A 19,030-nucleotide genomic window follows, 5' to 3' on the forward strand; every position below is an offset into this window, starting at 1 on the left:
TACACCAAATATGTTTTTAAAAAAACAACAAATATTGCTTGAAAGCCTAGGGGTTTTCCTGGTTTGATATTGTGTTTATAGGCTGTCAGACAGCTATACGAATTATGTGGAAGCAATGCTACCAAATAGGCCTTATCAGTTGGCATAGGAATATTAAAGTATTAAAGTATTATCAGTTTTTTTACTGATACCATCGTGTAAAAAGCCTCATAAAGTATTTGTTTTCTGTTTGGTCACCGAATCTTGCAACGTGATGAAGTGTTATTTTTATGTCAAACGGTTCCGCATCATTTGCCATCAGTCAGCGGTATAATATTACAATTTCAGCAAAACTATTTACCATAATGAGTGATTCGTGATTGAGGCTGCACGGGGTGGAAGTTCTGCTGGTAGTTGATTCGCTTCTACACAGTGTAGTGTTTGAATTACCAAAAGTGGAGGCATTTGTAATCACCATGCTGAGTCACCATGCTGTATTGACAATGATGTGTCTTTAAGGCTAAGACTTTATACCAGATGACGCACGAATTTGAGATATATACCGGTACCTTTTTAACGTTGTGGTACTCCAAATCACGGGATTTTGCATTCATTTGCTGGTTGTTTTATAGCACTGCCAAAATGTAATGTAATATTAGCTGTCCTTTATTCATAAGTCCTTTTGCAGACAGAAAAGTGACGCGGTAGCTTGTGCTCCGGGATCCTGATGAGGTAAGCAATTTTTAGTAGTTTTTTTCTTCTTAATATTATATTTAAGCCTATAGCCTACAAATAATGTACGGTCTACACCCTATATAGGCCTAGGGCTATTTTATTTATAAAAAAAATTATATATTATGCTTTGACAGATCATGGAGGTAGAATGCAGACGTGGATCAAAATGAATATTGGAGTTAGGAATGTGATCATTATGTGATTTCCCCATTCGTTGATCGTTGATATTTCAGGCTATACCCTCCGCCAAGCATTTATTTATTTGGGTGAATATCTTTTAACAGTGCCGCTGGTCCACTCATCTCAGGATTGCAACTACGTCATTATACACCTATACAACTAAAATTTAAAAAAACATTTGGCAAGACATGCTTAATTGCTGCTTCTATCGCTAAGACATAATTTGTACACTGATGGTGATACAAACGAAAAGTCAAACCATGGTCAAACTTCGGGGAAAATAGTTCTATCGCTAATAGGTCACATAAAAAAGTAAGAAAAAGTCAATATTCGAAAAAGCTAGTCTCTACCCGCGATGAATCTATCGCCGCAAAACGTTAAAACGTAATCTTCTCACTCAAGTATTTTGAACATTATTATACATCACTTTTTATCCCACGTGCATTGGAATCTCACAGGTCCCAATGTTCGAATACGCGCGGGCAAAACGCGGCGACTTTGTTGCCAACCGCACCGGATCGACCGCACCCATAGATATTATACAAATTAATATTGACTGCTTCGAGTGCTATGGTTAAAACTATGACTCCCGAGGTGATCCCAGGAGCGTTCTATTTTCCCGAGGCGAAGCCGAGGGAAAATAGATCGCCCCGGGGATCAGTAAAAGCAGTCAATATTTGTTTTATAACACCCCAAACATTTCTAAACACTGTACTATTATTATTAAGTTACAGACCTGAATGCTACAATCCACGGACGACGCGAATACAGATTGCAAAAACTTTTACTGTGCTGCATGTAGTGTCGTGCAATCCGAAATGGTTACAGACTATTAATTCATCGTCCTCGCACACGCAACGGACGTCTGGGTACTGCACTCGAAGCAGTCAATATTTGTATAATATTCTATATCTATGACCACACCCTGGATGTTAAACTCTAGTGGTAAATCATACGCAGGCGTAGTTTCAAGACGCGTTCGTTGATACGCAGAAGTATTGCGCCAATACAAAACTGGTACGCAGAAAAACATACAATTTTTACGAAATTTCCTACTAGTAGGGATGAGAAGCAATTTTGCTGCAACCCAAATTACAGAACATGTCTCATATACAGACACTGTGTGTGGGCTTCTCAATGTTGTCTCCTTTAAAAAAATGCCTAACTTGGTTCGTTGATAGATTAATACGATTATTGCAGACATGCGTGATTGCACTGCTGTTTCGTGTGTGTGTTGCTTTGGTGGGCATTGAATCGGTATGTAACTCCTTTAAGCGTGTTATTGTTCTCACTTTTGGTAGTCTAACCTTTATACAGACTGTTATGTTTGGGTGATTTTTCTTCACAGAAGAACACGGGACAATAGCGGTCATGCTTTCTGGTCTAATGAATCTAGGCACGTCTGTTTGTTATCTAGAGAGTAAGGACAGAGAGAGGTGTAGGCTTTCTAGTAGTAGAGAGCGCTCTAACGCAACTCTCACTAGTGAACCGAGGTCGTCTAAAATGTTTATAGTGTGAAGATAGCAGTGTAAACAGTTTCTGTCAAACTATTCTACCAACCAGAATGCCATCTTTCAGGAAATTGAATTGTATGTATTGTTATTGAATTGTATGATTGTACCTATGCTAAAGAACATCGTTGGGCCATTTCTCATATCCAACAAATTTTGTATACATGTAGTTGTCGTTTTCAATGTCTGATAGTGAAAATACGCAAACATGTTGGAGAACACTTTGTATCTGCTATTATTGATATAATGGTTCTTGGTTTGCAGTTTCTGCCAGTTTTCATTGTTGAACTTTCAAGGGCTATGCTATTATTAGGTCTGGTGATCACTTTGTGTTTTACCGATGGGAATGTTTTTCTAGCCCTATATCTATACCATTTTCCCTGTCTGTGCTGATGAAGATACGCAATACAGTATGAAGGGAAGGTCGTAAGGCCGCCAGGGCTAGTGCTTGGAGTATTGCACAGGATATACTCGAGACTTGCCATTGAAGAGCAACCATGAATGATAAAAGCTGCAGTATATTATGTGTCGAATAGTTGCGCTATTGATTGTTACTTGCCTCAATTTTAACTTTCCAAGCCAATTAATATGCAATTATCTTTGTTTACACTTTATTGATGACATGGGTCTACACACAGTTGTATTTCTAAAAAAATTACCAGCAGAAAATCGTAATCTAAAAAAGGATGGTCGTGGGGCAATCCCGGGAATTTCTTCAGAAGTGCGTTGTTCTTATTGCTCCTTTATCGATAATAATGTGTCTGTGTTTTATAATGCACTATTTATCCTATGTTTCATCTGCTCTCTTCATTGCAGTATTACAACTCTGTCAAACGAAGTCAATTGACGCAAACAACACAGAACAAGATGGCTACAGATGAGCAATCAGCTGCCAAGACTCGACGCGTCTTGTTATGGGCCCCACCTCGGTCCCTTTCCACCGCTTTTGAGCGTTGCATCAGTGCACTCGGTGACGACGTTCAGATCTTCCATGAGATGTATACCGCGGCGTGTCACATCGGACCCGAAAATCAGATCAAAATTCCCACGTTTGAGTCAGTTTTGAGAGATCCACTCTACACCTACGCCCGAGTTCAGAAGATTCTGGAGGCCCCTGCTCCACCCAAGAAACAGATCTTCTTTTGCAAAGAACTCGCGTATACGGTGGATGGAAAGTTCGACAAGTTACCAGCGGGATACAGGCACACCTTCTTGATACGCCACCCAGCCAGGGTGTTCATATCCATGAATAAAATGCTAAAGAAATACTTTGCTCGGACTTTTCTTAAACTCCAATTGAACCAGGTTGTCCCGGAAGGATTCGTATTCAAAGAGATGTATCGACTTTTTGAGCACGTGACCAATGATCTCGGTCAGGAGCCAATCATAATTGACGCTGATGACCTCATCCAGAATCCTCTTGGAGTTTTATGCGCATACTGTAACGCAGTGGACATACCCTTCTCGCCATCAATGGATAAATGGCGACCAATCAAAGAGGAGAAGAGAAGCTGGATTTACTCCACAAGGATCATGATTATTAACAAGCTCATTGGCCAATACGAACGGGCGTTTAAAACGACTGGACTCGAAAAGCACTCGGAGAGACCAATCGACTTGAGCCTTATATCACCTGATGTTTTGGAAGCAACGAAAGCAAGTATTGGGTACTATGAGAAGATGTACGCATTGCGTCTGAAACCAGTGAAGTTTTCACCCCAAACGACCCTGCAGACACACGAGCAGGAACAAGAAGAGGGGTCGGCAACCAACGACACAGATGAGCCAATAGAAACAAAGAACGAGTGCGTACCTGTTTACCTTTCAAAAATTGCTCTTTACACGATGGCAAACGTCATCTAGAAGTACACGAAATATCACTTTCTGAAACTTTGCCAATTATTCTGACTAATTTTTCCCCTGCGTCTTTATTCCAGGCACCTACCTATCAGGTGATGAGACGCTTGACTATAAAGAAAATGATGCAAAGTCACCATGACAACGATGTACAGGACAGCCAATCGGATTTGAGAACTGGCGTGATCCCAGAGTGACTATAAAAAGCAATAACTTGGACCCCCTCCTTCCCAACGCAATATGACTTCGCTAGTTTGTGTGTTGCACCATCCAAGGGACAAGTTGAGCGAACATTCTTGTTGCAGTTTTGTTCATGGTGAAAGATTTAAAAAAAAAAAATTTAAATAAATAAAAACTTAAATATGATCCATTTATTGTGTTAATTTATTTGAAAGAAAACCTTTTATGGATAAGTTAACCAGCCTTAACAATAATTGACATGGTTTACAGTTAGCTATAGATTGGCAATTCAATAAATACAAGTGTCTTTACTTTTAAACACATTATTTACAATGTTTAGTGTTTATTTTTAATGTTTTGTGTTTTTATTCATAAAGAAATTTTTTAATGTTGTGGTAAATAAGATGCTCTGCAAATACAAAATGATTTATTATGCTGATCGAGACACTTGGTGAACAATGGGGAACAGTATCTGCATGTTAGCAGTGTAGACCTATCATAAAAAATAATGGATTTGTTCCATTATTGGAAGGTTATCATTAATTTGAAAAAAAAACACGCCCCTAGTAGCATTAGTGCCACTAAATTGTGTTATTTTTCTGCTTTTTGTAATAAAGATATAAGTATGATTTCTCCAAAGTTTGGCGCTTCCAACATAATTATTTGTCAATACAGTCCCATTTTAATCAATTAAGGGCACTGGACACGTTTGGTAATTGTCAAAGACCAACCTTTTCACTAGGTGTATCCCAACATAAGCATAAAATAACAAGCTGTGAAAATTTGAGCTAAATTTTTCATCGAAGTTGCGAGAAAATGATGAAAGAAAAAACACCCTTGTTGGACGAATTCGTGTGCTTTCAGATAGGAATAAAAGACTTGTAGCCAGAAGTATTTTAGTGAGAAATTACTTCTTTCTCGAAATCTATGCTACTTCGGAGAGAGCCGTTTCTCACAATGTTTTATGCTATAAACAGCTCTCCAAAGATCGTTACCAAGTCAGTTTTTAAGTTTTAATATTTGTTTTGAGTAATTACCAAACGTGAACCTTCCCTTTAAAGTCAATTTATTAATGGCTTATATAGAAGACGAAACGATCGTGACTATTGCGATGAGTTATTCGAAAGAAGTGCTATGGCATTTTCTGGTACTGTACAAGATAGGCCACAATTCTTGAATCCCCTTGGTAGCTCACAAAAACCTTTCCCCTCGTGGCACCAGATCCTGTAGTCGCAACCCCAACGGGACCGCCGTTGTGATGTGAGAATATACCCTTCCCATGCGCCTTGATGATCTGCCCTCCTGTCACCGGTCCGTCTTCTCTGCCGAAGACCAACACCGATTTGCCGTGGGAATCAAAGATCTGGACCCGTTGGTTTCCCGTGTCAGCTACTAGAACGAATCCACGGTCATCAATGGTTAACCCTTTGGGGTGGTTGAGCTGTCCTTGTCCACTCCCTTTAGACCCAATGGCTTTGATATATTTACCAGACAGAGAGAATACCTAGGAGTAAAGCAAATTTTACATTTGAATTATTTCAGTAAGAAAAAGCTAAATCTATTGCCCAGGGCTAATTATAAACGACCCCATTAAAAAGGAAAAATCAAAAAAATTTTAAAATAATGTGCAAGTATAGTTCATTAATGTTTATGAAAACTGCAGGAACTTTCATAATTATACGTCAAACAAATTTATGAAACTATTTTTTTTGTGATGGGTTAATAATGGTCGTACCTGTATACGATTATTATTGGTGTCCGTCACCCACAGTCGGTTTTCTGGGCTAATGGCCAAAGAGTGCGGGTGGAGGAACTGCCCAGGCCCCCTTCCTCGCTCCCCAATCTGCCCGACGAGTGTGCCGTCGGTACGGTACATGACCACTGAATGGGTCTCATCACAACAGATGTACAACGTGTCCGAATCAGAATCGAGGGCAATACCGATTGGTCGATGACCAGCACACGTGATGGTGTTAACATCTTCACCAGTGTCAATGTCAAGGACCACAACGCATGCACTGTCCTTGTCCGTGACGTAAAGATGACGATGTGGCAAATCAACACACACTGCTTGAGGGTTGCCGAAATTAGAGAAGATCCCATCGTGTGTGAGGAGCCGTCTTGGAGACAACCCCGAAGATGTACACAGTCTGATACAACCATTTACTGAGTCAGTGACAGCGACAAGGTTGTCTCGGACAACACCCAAACCAGCTGGACCACCGTTCGGTCGCTTCTTAACACCTTGAAACCAACTTTTCCCGAACACTTTCATCTTGTGTATATCCCCGTACTGCCGGATTTTCTTAGGAACTTGATCCATGCCAAAGAATTTAGGATTATACGACGGAAGAGCCACAGAACTTTTACGACTGCAAATTGTAGAGTTACTGTCAGTAGAGCTTCTCCTTGATCTTAACGGAGGCACGTAGCCGATGGGAGGGAGATTCTGTGACCGTTCAAATTTTCTCATCAGATCGTCCTCCATATACGCCTGGACGGCAACATCGATTCCATAGAACGTCTTCGGCGGGCGATGGGCATCCGTTGCCTTGATGATCTTTAAGGGCATCTTTGCAGTCTGTTCACATACGCTATTCAACAGCTTGCTGGTCTGATGTGAAATTGCCGCACACTGTCCCCTCATGTGACCCAACTCTTCTCTATCAGGGTGATTTTCAAAGTCTTGTAATCTGCTCTCCACAAATGAGCAGTACTCTCCGGCCCGGTTATACTCACACATAGCCCGTGCTTGGATAGCTGCGGTTTCCTCCTTTAAAAACTCGTCCAGCTTCTGATGCAAGAGTCTTCTTCGCCTTCTCAGTAGGGTCACAGCACTCTCAATCTGTTTCCCGTTACTTATCCCAGCAATGTCCTCCCCTGAAGACTGCTGGACTCGGTCCCACAAATCAACACACTTGTTGAAATCATTCACGTTTGCCCTAAGCCGATGGAATTCTGCTTTGAGTGACATTAGTTCACCTGAGTTGTCGCCCGGTCGGGCTTCCTGTATCCCAAGTAACCACCGCTCTTCCAGCTCAAGTAGGGCGGCAATCTTGGTATCATCTGGGAAACTTTCGCCTGTGGTCGGTAACTGATGGCTAGATATACACTCTGGGCATACGATCTCACCACTGCTGCTGAGTCCTTCTAGACAAGCACAGCAGAATGTGTGATGACACGGGAGGATCTTAGGAGTATGGAACCGCTCCCGGCATATACCACATCTGATGATCCTGGTTAGGCCTTCTTCCATCACACGGTGATATTCACTGGAACTCATCTTCACAGTCTTATGGTCTAAAACAAGGAAACAAATAATCACACAAACAAAGCAGAAAAGTCAATACGGCACTGAATTTATAAAGTGGCATTGACTTTAATTTTTGGGTACAAGTTTTTTCTTACGACAGTTGGTTTGCCGAACATTCCTGAAATGAAGACAGCTTTTTCATATTAAAAGTTATTGGCTGGTCAACTTTTGATTGCAGAGCTAAGACCTAACACACACACAATTGCCATGCTATTCTTATAACTATTGTTTCGCCAAATTTTTATAATTTTTTTAAATAATGTCCTAAAACTTCATTACATTGTTCCATTTTACCCCCTTGTTCTAATAATTATGCAATAATTTCATTTAATTTCATTTTCATTTATTAATTTCACAGGTAAAAATGCAAGTACAGACAATAAGAACAGTAACAAAACAAAAACATGTACATACAATAATTAGAGAGAGAAAAAAGAAAAAAAGTAGCACCCCTGATGGATTTTTAAAAAGTAAACTAAATATTACTATCGAGTTAATCTCCTGATGACCCATTATGGGTCACAGTGTAAAGCAAAGTCGTATCTCATCATCAACAAATAAGATGATTTCATTGTCAAAAAATGATTGTTTGTCAGAACGCCAGCTTTCTATGCCATATTTTTTAATCGATGTTAAAAATGTGTTCCACTAGTTAATATTGTATATTGTAGCTCATGGGCAAACGGCGCTTTACAGATGGCGGGGTGTGACTATTGAAATCAGTACAATTGGGGCCGCAGGTTGACGTCCTCGAACTTTGTGTAAAACCTGCTGCCAATTAGGCCTATTATAAAACAAACGAGCTGATGCTTTTAGAACAATTGGTTTAAAATATTATTCTATCTGGTTCCCTGAACTGCCGAAGGCGGTTTTAATGAGTTATTAATGAAAACTATCTGTAAAAGGTTGATTTGAATTATTCGGTCATTGTTAGGTTTGGTTCAGAGAAAAGAACATTTCCCGATACGGGTTGTCTTTTTTCTTTTTTGGATAAAGGGTCACGCTTTTTATATGGCAATGAAACAAACAAGGAAAATTAATTATCCTACCTTAATATGCGTATCGTCACTCACCGAAAGTTACAGGTGGCTCTTTAAAGATACTTTGAACAAATGATGATATTGCAATCCTAGATTCACATAATATTATTATTAAAATAAGCACCAGGCATTGTACCCATATCCATCTCAGCTCATTCCAAAACATAACATGATCAACTTATAGTTGTATTATTATAGGTTCCTCATGGTATGCACGTACAGGCGAAACTACCTGACGTCAGGCATTGGAAGATAATTTATTCATAAAAACCGATAACAATAGAGAAATAATATAGACGGAATTGTGCACATGTGTCTCTATTGTTCAGCAGTTCATGCTTACATATGCCAGCGAGGTCAGGTGTGTCTAATTTGTTTTTACATGCTACTTAATTTATTTCAATCGATTCCTCCCGTGCGTGGGCAAGGATGATAATAACAAGTGGCCACGAAATGTGTGAAAGAGTCTGATAAAACGATTTAGTTTTATTTTGAGTCAGATTTTATAGGTTATAAGTCCTAATCGAAGATAATAATAGGCATGAAGAGGAGAAAAAACAATGGTGATTGTATCAATTGCAATGTTGTTATCGATCAGTTATTCAATTCGCATTGAACATTTTGGGAACGTGAAGCATAACCCCTATAGGCCTATATAAAACAGTTATGACAATTTAAACGCACAAGCAAATATTATACGGTTTTCCTTTTGCAAAATAAAAATTGGTTGATGGTGGGGGTTCCCCCTTCCTTACCCCCCCCCCCCCCCCCCCCAACCCGGGCCCACGCTTCCACCCACATGGCCGGGCTGCCATACCCTCTCAAAACTAAGGGCCAACCGAAATATGCCTCAAGTTCTGCTTTAAAACAATTTGTTTCAATGTCTGATATTCCAAATGAGGTTCCAAAATCAGAAAAAAATCGATGTAACACTGAACACTGGCACGGGCGGCCGCTCGCATACGAACACGTGCCGTGCAGAGACCCGTAAAAGAACTTAAACAAGTCTATGCGCACCGTCCTAGTTTTGTCAACAGAGGGCAGTCATCAACTTTACATTAAACTCGTGCAAAATGGCAGACGAAGAAGATGTCGACAAGTAAGTATTGCAATTTACACAAATTGTCATTTGTTTTTAGTTGAAGAATCGGGGTGATAAACTTGGAATTGTTTTGTTTATTCGTGGGTGGGTGTTTTTCGAACAACTGTTGTGATTGAACAATACACTAACTAACTATGCTAACAGTGTTAACACCATCCACTAGCTAGGACTAGAGGCTAGTACTTAGTAGAGCATGGCTAGAGAGTGACTAAACTAAGCCGCATGTGCCATGTGCCTTTGTGGGGCCAATGTCACACACACCATGGTTTTCCTTCCTCCATGCACACACAACATGCTAAGTACCATCAGGGAGCACAGAGAGGTAGTCTATTTCTACCTCCATGCCATGATGCTACAAAACTACTCCTAGAATTATGCGGTTTCGTTCCGCTATTGTCTCCCGTAACCTCACGTGACGACAGTGCGCAGATTTTTTTCTCCAGGACAAATGTTGAGAATAATCTGCACACGTTTGCCTGGAATGAAAAATACCTGATCTGTGCTTTAAGTTCAAAACATATGGACACGTGTCTGGGAACCACGAAGAGTGTGTTCCCAGACGCGTGTCCATATGTTTTGTACACAAAGAGCCTAATTTTGGTTACTGTTTTAGAGCAGTTTTTATATATACTATTACTAATCAAAGAGATTCTCCCTTCATGACATACAGTTTTGATGATGGATTTGACGATGATGTTGATGATGAGCAGTTGGAAGACATGCAAGATGGAGAGGTAAATAAATCCAAGGTTCAGTTATTTATTATTTAAGAATAAACTATAATTAATAGTAAACTTACGGGTACAACCAGATGTAATAATCCTCGTTTGTCTTTGAGGGAGTGTTGGCTCTGAAAAGAGCCAGTTTAGTATCAATGTTTCGAACAGTATACTCGTTTTCAGGAGACAGCATACTGTGCGAAATGTCGAAACCAAAACGGCTCTTTTCAGAGCGACCATTGGTTGTACTTGCAACTTTAATACTATTATTTATAGTGTATTCTCATCCTTCTCACAATGCAAAGTTTCAAACATCACTTGTTTATTATTTAATCTATCATATTCACACAGATTATTGTATTTATTTTTATTTAATTGAATAGAGGATGGGGTTTGATGGAGCTAAATTTAATACATATTGTTTGCAATGCAAGTTTGCTCCAAACACTTAAAGAAAACAAAACATTTCAAAATACAACAGTGTATGTTCCCAACTTTATTGTTGAAACTTTAGTTGACAACACTTAAGGTAGTAGGCCTTTTTAGCCGAACATATTCAGTTATGGCATGCCCCACTAGAAATCGGACAGTTTAAAACTTAGTCACACAAGCACTATGATTGAAGGATGTTTTTATTATCTGGGTACGCAGTATCTTTCCTTCACTATCTTCCATTGTATTCATTTAAACTCGTTGTTGGATTGTAACGTGTTCAGGAAGAAGGAGGTGAAAATATTGAGGTCCTCCCTGCCGGTGAAGGACAGCAACAGACAGAGAAAATCACAACACCTTATATGACCAAATATGAACGAGCCAGAGTGCTAGGAACAAGAGCATTGCAAATAGCGTAAGTACTCTTGTATATTTGCACATAAAAATAATTTCTTATTAAAGGATTTGGGTATTTTTTTTGTATAACATAAAACACAATATCCACAGATTTACATTAAACTTACACAGTTTGAAGGTAATGATAGTAGAAAGCTTCCCTAGAAATATTAGTTGCTGAGTTGCTGTAGTTTTTGAGAAATGAGTAAACAATGTCAGGAAAATACGTTTTACATGCTAAAATCATTTTTGAGACGAAAACTATTTTCATTACATTGTTGTACTCATTTTTCTAAAACTACAGCACCTCAGCAAGTAGTATTTTCAGGGAAGCTTTCTACCATCATTATCTTCAAACAGTGAATGTTCAAAAGTTGAATGTAAATCTCTGGACATTGTATTTTTTGTCTTACAAAAAGTACCCAGACCCTTTAAAGATAAAGTTGTGGCCAAGAGGTAAAGTTCTGGTGTTGTTAGAGTGTGGGTTTGGTCCTGGTCATGTCACTTGTGTCCTTGAGCAAGACACTTAACCATGTTTGGTTGTTCCTTGGATGGGATACAAAGCCATATTTTATATACATGTACCCCAGTGTTTCTGGCTTGGATGGCTGCAGACCATACTGCACTGCATCACCTTGTAAACCCTCACAAGGAAGATTGTATGTTACATTTTTTTTTAACCAAATATTTCATGCAAAATTCTTGTTAACTAATTTTATTGTTCAGGACACCATAACGGACAGCTAAACGATCATGCTTCTCTTTCGCTATGTGGGCCAGAATCAAAAAAGATATCTAATTAAGCTTCAAAATCAAGTCTTTGTACACATTTTGTTTTGACCTTTCTTTTGTTGATAAACAAACCATCTTGGTTGGCAATGGTCGGCCGAATGTTAGTAAAACACTTAAAGCCATTGGACCCTTTCAGTAAACAGTATTGTCAAAGGCTCACACTTCGTGTATCACAACTTCTATATCAAATAACAAACCTGTGAAAATTTAGGCTCAATTGGTCATCGGAGATCGGGAGAAAATAACGGGAAAACCCACCCTTGTATCCGCACGTTTCGCCGTGTCATGACATGTGTTTAAAATAAATCCGTAATTCTCGTTATCGAGAATTGACATTGTTTTACTGTTTTCTCAAAAAGTAAAGCATTTCATGAGATAATATTTCAAGAGAAGTCTTTCACCACTACCTTCTGTAAACCCTGTAAGTTATTTGTAAATCTGTGAACTTTTTTTTTTTTTCCCTGTACCGAAAGGGTCCAATGGCTTTAATCGTAAAAACAGATGTATTAACAAAATTCAACATTCTCTGCAAACTTTCATTTAAATAAAATACCTCTCATAATTAGTTGTTTTGTTAAATAAAATCAACAAATTTTGTTACATTGTTACAAAAAATAACGATCTTTTCTTGATTCTGGTTATTAGAATTGAAAGATTTTGTTAGATTTAGAAAGTTACTATCTAAAGTACCAAAGGGGATCAACTTTCCCTGCCATTCAAGAGGAATAATTGGTTTCTGTTCACAGATAATCTTTAATGATAAAGTTGTTTTATTTTCCTTGCTCTCTTCTAGGATGAATGCCCCAGTCATGGTGGAGTTGGAAGGTGAGACAGACCCTCTTCAGATTGCAATGAAGGAGCTGAAGGCAAGAAAGATTCCCATCATTATCAGACGTTACCTTCCCGATGGAAGCTTTGAGGACTGGGGGATTGATGAGCTCATCATTGACACATCTTAGAATGGACTGAAGAAACACTGACTTTAGAATAAGAAATCACTCCTTCAAAATATCCTGGCAGGCCTGGAATTTCATCTTTGAGAGAGTAAGGCCCTTTTTCATTTTGAAAATGGCATTTGCATTTGGAAATCTTGAAATCTATTGGAAAATTTAGAAGGGGCACCAAGGCCAAGACAAGGGCAACAGAGGATATGGTCTCTGTGGTCTCCGTGTAGTTCCAGGCCTGTCCTGGCGTTTTAAACAGGAGAGCTGACCACAATGAATAGTCGCACACTCTTGGATGGCTGGCTTTATTGTTATGTTGTAAAGGCGATAAATCATGGTCTGTTTTTACATATGAAGAGGTGACCTTTGCAAGAAGGGGAGGGGTAGTGTGATTGGGGTGTCATAATTCTTCTCTAAACTCCCCCGAGAAACTTCAGTTACCCCCATACAGTTCCTATCTCAGTTCTTCTGTCATTTGTCAATTTGAAGCACAATGAGATGCTTGTGTGAGCGGCAAGTCTAACCACTTTACTATGTACTGAATGGTTCCGGTCACTTGCACGGAACACTGTTATTCTGCATGTTAAGACATTTTACTTTCCTACAATGTGAACTCTTTATAATGCTGGTTTGAAAATAATATTGTACAATGTTGTTGGATTTTATCTTTTTATAGCATTAATTTTTCCCTTGAAATAAAGACTAAAGTCTAGCTTATATAAGTTTGGTCAGAATGGTGTTATACATAATTTATAGCCTCCTGAATTATGTATTTACCCCCCCCATGAAAATGTCTGGTTACACCACTGTTTATGATTGAAGATAACAATGGCAATTGTCTCCATGCCCCTGCCTCCCTGGCCATTGCTTCCATTGCCCTCGCAATTTTTCGAATCGAATTCAAGTTATGGGCATGCCCACTTCTTCTTTTTTTTCTAGTAAAGAAAGACTAAAAATCATTCATCATTATTTTGCTGCAAAGCAAATATAAATTTCAGACTTCAATAATCCTTTCAAACACAACTTCAATGAGTGGACGTCAATATAAAATGTATTTTATTTGAACAGCCATAAAACAAGTTAATAATGATGACGTCAGAATTGTACACAATGAAAATTCACTATGTAGAAAATTCACTATGTAGAAACTTGACAATGTAAAGGGCTTGGGTACTTTTTGTAACACAAAACACAATGTCCACAGATTTACGTTAAACTTGCATCGTTTGAAGATAATGATACTGATAGTATAAAGCATACCTTATAATTATTAGCCGAGGTGCTGTAGGTGTTCAGATATGAGTAAAGCACTATCACAAACAATGCTTTACATGCTAAAATAATTTGTGTCTTTTGTTTTACTCATTTCTCAAAAAACTACTGCACCTCAGCAAGTATTATTTAAGGGAAACTTTCTACCATCATTATTTTCAAAACGTAAATTTGTGGACATTGTGTTTTGTGTCCCACAAAAAGTACCCAGACTCTTTAAAAGGCAAACTTCAACACAAACATTTTTTCTTTGGACCAAAATCGTAACAGTTTTTTTTAGGAATATCAATAAGTTACTTGAATCTAAAAAAAAAAACTCTAATTGCCCAAGATTGTTTCAAATACGCAGATGATCAGCCAAAATACTTCTCATGGGCCGGGTGACGAAATCACACTTACTAAAAAAAACAAGGGGGCAGAGAAAATCTACTTCCTTTTTCCATATATATATTACACAAAATAAATTATATACACAGTGAAATGCATATTAACTAATCTTTTCTGAATTAAAACACTAAACTTCTCAATCCAAAGAATTTCATAAGTTGGTTCATATTTCTGAGAATCCAATAAGTCAACCTTGAGTGTCTCCTCGAAGGAAAATGTTGTCAAATAAATTGTGTCATTATTTCCCACAGAAGAACAATGTAATACAAATTTAGGAAAACACGTGATAAAGTTTTCAAAAACAGATTGTTAATCTTTTACAAAGCATTGTACAAAAATGTTAACAGTTAACACAGCCGCAAAGCCGAAATGTGTTGCTTTTCAGCAAACTTCCCAAAAAACTTGTGTGGTAGCCTAAAAGTAACTCCTGCTTAGCGATGTTATCAGGTCAGGTAACTGTCGGTATGACATTCCTTGCATGGAATAATGGTGAGGTCGATAAGTCAGCTAGAATATTTAGCCCTCGGAGCCCTGCTCACCATCTGGGTTCTCTTGCTGCAACTAAAATAATAAGTATAAAGGTCATGTTGTTAAAAGAGGAAAAATTCCTACTTGTGTTGCTTTGCTGTCATTAAGCAAAGTGTACTGTAAAATAGACCGCTTCATAAAGCCCCAACCAACATAGTAAATGTCTTTCTACAACATTACCACATGGGAAAGGTGTATGCGTCTTGTACTGCAGAGCAATGCTACACAAAAAGTACATGCTGCAGGATTCTGAATGGCGGCTGCTGGTGTACATTTTCAAGTGGGATTTGACATGATTGGTCAACAGTGTAGCCAGTAACTGTATATAGATTTTGCATCAATATGTCATCAACTACAAATCAATTTTCAGATTGTTAAGATATTAAATATAAAGAAGTTTCATGTGAAGCAGTAATGCTGAATTTTGAATATTATAATTGGAAAAATCACCCAGCAAAAGGCCACAGGGCCAACCGACGATCCAAAGAAATATTGAAAAGATGAAGGGAGAGGGTCTGTGTCTGTTCACTCTTGATGTGCATTACATTGTGAGATGGTAGAAAGCAAGATACAGTAGGGAAATCAACAGTAAAGCAATATAAAGGGAATGACGTCTCACAGTGTGAAGGACTTTGGAACTGATGCAGTGAAGGGATGGGAAGATACGGACTAGTATCTACTAGGCCCTACAGGTTTAGGTGCATATAATAGTAGTAATGCATACAGGAGGGACAATTCTAATTTTAGTTCTAGTCAATGCAAATAGTAAGGAAAACTGATGTTTCACCTTTGATTTGAGTTCTTTATTCTCATCTTGAAGCTGTTCAACTTTCTGCTGTAGTTCACTGACTTGAAGTCTTAATGCTTCAACGTCTGCAGTCTCTGGACCAGCTACATTCAGATGCTGCTTCAAGAAGCTGGCAGGTAAATTTGATTTAAGGAAAAGTACATTTCCTTCTGGGGAAAATCATCAAACATTCACACTTCCAGATAGTGAACGATCATGAATAAGGACAGAAATTTTTACAACAGAGGTATAACCTTTTGACATGCTGAAATTATATTTTCCTCTGAATATGCATATTATCTCTAGCTTTTTAGACACCATAAATCGTTTTAAACCAATTCCAATGAAATGAAAGCTAAAACTGTTTGCACATCTTGTTTCTTTATGTAATGAAACCAAGGAAAGTAAAGTCTTTTCTTCAATTGAATGGTGGCTTGTAGTTTCCCCTATCTAAGTTTCACAAGTTGCAGTCAGCCTAGAGGGATCAAGACACAGTTTAGTTATGCTAATTTGTCGAGGTGTGCGGTGTTTAAAACGTCAACCGTTCTACGTTCACAGACATAATTTCGGTCAGTCTCTGGTAAGTTTTGTAGATTTTGTCTTCACAAAATATTTTCTCAATTTTTTTAAAGTGTTCTTTAATTGATTTATTATACAATGAGCATCAAATTCTTAATCTTAGAGTGTGTGTATCGATTTTTGAAAGTGGTAAAAATGTGGCAGATCAGGTCACTACTCACAAGTCCGACAAAAATTGTCAAAATTGCACATACAAATGGTAATTTGTTACAAGTGTTGTATCGTAACCATCCAGTCTTTGACAGTCAGGAGAATGGAGGGCTCTACAACCCTAGCTAGTGTTGTGGCTAACTGAATGGCAGCTAGTGTAACCAACCATTGTCATTGTTTCACAAATTGCAGTGTACCTGGATGTGGAGAGAACAGTTAGACCCAGTTACTTGGGCGCTGTATTCCTTTTTTTCTCTTGAAAATTTGACATTATCTGTCATACTAGCCCCCCAGCGAAAGCCAGTACATGTACATGGTTCAGGACACCAACATTTTCTCTGACTGTCACACAAAAAATGCTCCAAAATGTTGAAAATACCCAACGAATTACCTTCAAAACTGCCTACTGGCCTCTAATGCAACACCAGGATTGAAATTGTACTCACAGGGTTTTTTTGGTGCTCAAAAATGATGATTTCTGAGCAATCTGCTGGACCGTCCGTCTCTTCATGCCAAACTAATATTTAAAAATATCAATGACTCGGACCCACAATGTAGTTTTAAAACATTGAACATTTTGAATGGCCCCCTTACTGGGTCTAGAAAACAGTAAATAGTAGATACCCTAAGCACTCTATTCTCACTGTGGATGTCAAATCCAAACATTATCTTTTGGTTATTTTATGCTTAAAAAAAAATGCATAACAAATAATAATAGACAAGTGCTCTTGCAATTGACTATAGTAATTAGTATTTAGTCTGAATTTAACAAAAAGGATACTCTAGGGCATTGTTGGGCTTCTCTGGTTCTTCATACAGCGACACAAGGATCTTTGTGAGTGAGTCCAGTACCCCAGCCTTCTCAAGGTATTTTCTGAACTCTTCACGCTTGGAATCAGCAGGCTAAACAAAACAAAAAACAAATAATGGAAAAGTTTCCGTATGGCACCACCACTTTTTCATTCGAATTTACCTCAATGAGTAAAATTGAGTGAAGAAGTGGTGGCGCCATTCGGAAAGTTATCCCAAATAATTAATACAAAATTCAAAAAACAAGCAACACAACACTATGTAGGCCTAAGTAGAAGAAGATTCTTTAAAATTATATAACTAATTGATGAGATTGAGAAGGATCTGTGTCTACTCTAGTCTAAGCTAATAGTATACTTCCTTAGCAATAAGCATTTTGAATTCATTTAAAAGGTAAAATAAGCAATTTCTACATTAAACAATTCCCAGACGTGTGAGGGCGACCTTCAACTTCTTAACGGTGTGTGATTAGATTTTTAGGGAATTAAGATTTAGATAGTTAGAACGTAAAAAAAAAAGAGATGTGAATGAAAATTGTACTTTTCCCATGCAAATTGTTACCCAAAATTGTTTTGATAAAATGTACATACCCTGAAAGTCGTCATTATTAGTTCTCTCTGAGGTTCAGATAAAAATGCAATATCAGAAAGAAAACACAAGCAAATGAATTCTGAACACGAATTACACTGCAGATCAGAGGTCAGGTGGGTTGCTATGCGAAGTTAAGTTTCGTGTGTGTGCCACAAAACTGATTGACACCTCTAGCCCTTGTGAAGAAAATAATAACCATTTGTGTGTACTGTAATATAAGTTTAACAAATTTAAAAATGCTAAAATTGATCAAACAAATTGATTAAGTTGCTTAAATATTATTTTAGTATGAATATTTATTTCAATAAGTATTTTTTAAATAACAGGAACTAAATTACACAAAATAAATACTGAAATGCTCGAGGTCAACAGCAAAACCAAAAGGTCGACCTGTCGCAGGGTAAAGTTTTAAATAGAATTTAAATTAAAACATTGATTTTTTGTTTTTAGGCAACAATAAATAATTGTTTCTGAAATTGTAAATTTTAAAAGTAATAAATATGACAAATATAATTAGGCTATGGATTAAAAATACACTTATTTAATAAAAAATAATGTCAGAGGTCAATAAATAACGTGCTTGAAAAAAATCAACAGAGGGCGGCATTCAAGATTAACAGTGCCAAAAAAAGGCTCTTTCAAATAAATCGAGTAATTCAAAAGAGGGCGGCATTCAAACTTAACGGTCCAAAAATGAAAAAATTATTGTGTGCAAACACTTTATTTATATTTAAAAAGATAATGCG

General features: G+C 37.9%; 4 protein-coding genes across 6 annotated transcripts; 2 read left to right on the forward strand and 2 right to left on the reverse strand.

The window, feature by feature from the left end:
- The first annotated feature begins 366 nt into the window (after positions 1-366).
- LOC117296389 (branched-chain-amino-acid aminotransferase-like protein 1) lies at positions 367-4,601 on the forward strand. 3 transcript variants are annotated; one of them, XM_033779287.1, is made up of 3 exons: positions 2,301-2,483; positions 3,222-4,210; positions 4,343-4,601. In XM_033779287.1, the coding sequence occupies exons 2-3, from the start codon at positions 3,273-3,275 to the stop codon at positions 4,359-4,361; spliced, it is 957 nt and encodes a 318-aa protein (XP_033635178.1). In that variant the 5' UTR covers positions 2,301-2,483; positions 3,222-3,272; the 3' UTR covers positions 4,362-4,601. The 3 variants fall into 3 exon arrangements, with proteins under 3 accessions (XP_033635177.1, XP_033635178.1, XP_033635176.1); XM_033779286.1 differs by lacking the exon at positions 2,301-2,483 and adding an exon at positions 367-711 and having other exon boundaries at positions 3,222-4,601; XM_033779285.1 differs by having other exon boundaries at positions 3,222-4,601.
- Positions 4,602-5,498: 897 nt separating this feature from the next.
- On the reverse strand, positions 5,499-7,741 carry LOC117296890 (RING finger protein nhl-1-like). Its single transcript, XM_033779994.1, has 2 exons — positions 6,178-7,741; positions 5,499-5,946 (listed from the first exon to the last, which is right to left on the reverse strand). The coding sequence occupies exons 1-2, from the start codon at positions 7,723-7,725 to the stop codon at positions 5,575-5,577; spliced, it is 1,920 nt and encodes a 639-aa protein (XP_033635885.1). The 5' UTR covers positions 7,726-7,741; the 3' UTR covers positions 5,499-5,574.
- A 2,098-nt stretch (positions 7,742-9,839) lies between these two features.
- LOC117296363 (DNA-directed RNA polymerases I, II, and III subunit RPABC2-like) lies at positions 9,840-13,900 on the forward strand. Its single transcript, XM_033779242.1, has 4 exons — positions 9,840-9,894; positions 10,568-10,631; positions 11,333-11,463; positions 13,030-13,900. The coding sequence occupies exons 1-4, from the start codon at positions 9,869-9,871 to the stop codon at positions 13,193-13,195; spliced, it is 387 nt and encodes a 128-aa protein (XP_033635133.1). The 5' UTR covers positions 9,840-9,868; the 3' UTR covers positions 13,196-13,900.
- A 690-nt stretch (positions 13,901-14,590) lies between these two features.
- LOC117296364 (c-Myc-binding protein-like) lies at positions 14,591-18,449 on the reverse strand. The gene is made up of 4 exons (XM_033779243.1): positions 18,284-18,449; positions 17,665-17,786; positions 16,155-16,284; positions 14,591-15,400 (listed from the first exon to the last, which is right to left on the reverse strand). Exons 1-4 carry the CDS (start codon positions 18,296-18,298, stop codon positions 15,356-15,358), a joined length of 312 nt encoding a protein of 103 aa, XP_033635134.1. The 5' UTR covers positions 18,299-18,449; the 3' UTR covers positions 14,591-15,355.
- Positions 18,450-19,030: the final 581 nt, after the last annotated feature.

The sequence above is a fragment of the Asterias rubens genome, chromosome 11 (genome assembly GCF_902459465.1).
Source record: "Asterias rubens chromosome 11, eAstRub1.3, whole genome shotgun sequence".
Classification (NCBI taxonomy): Eukaryota; Metazoa; Echinodermata; class Asteroidea; order Forcipulatida; family Asteriidae; genus Asterias; species Asterias rubens.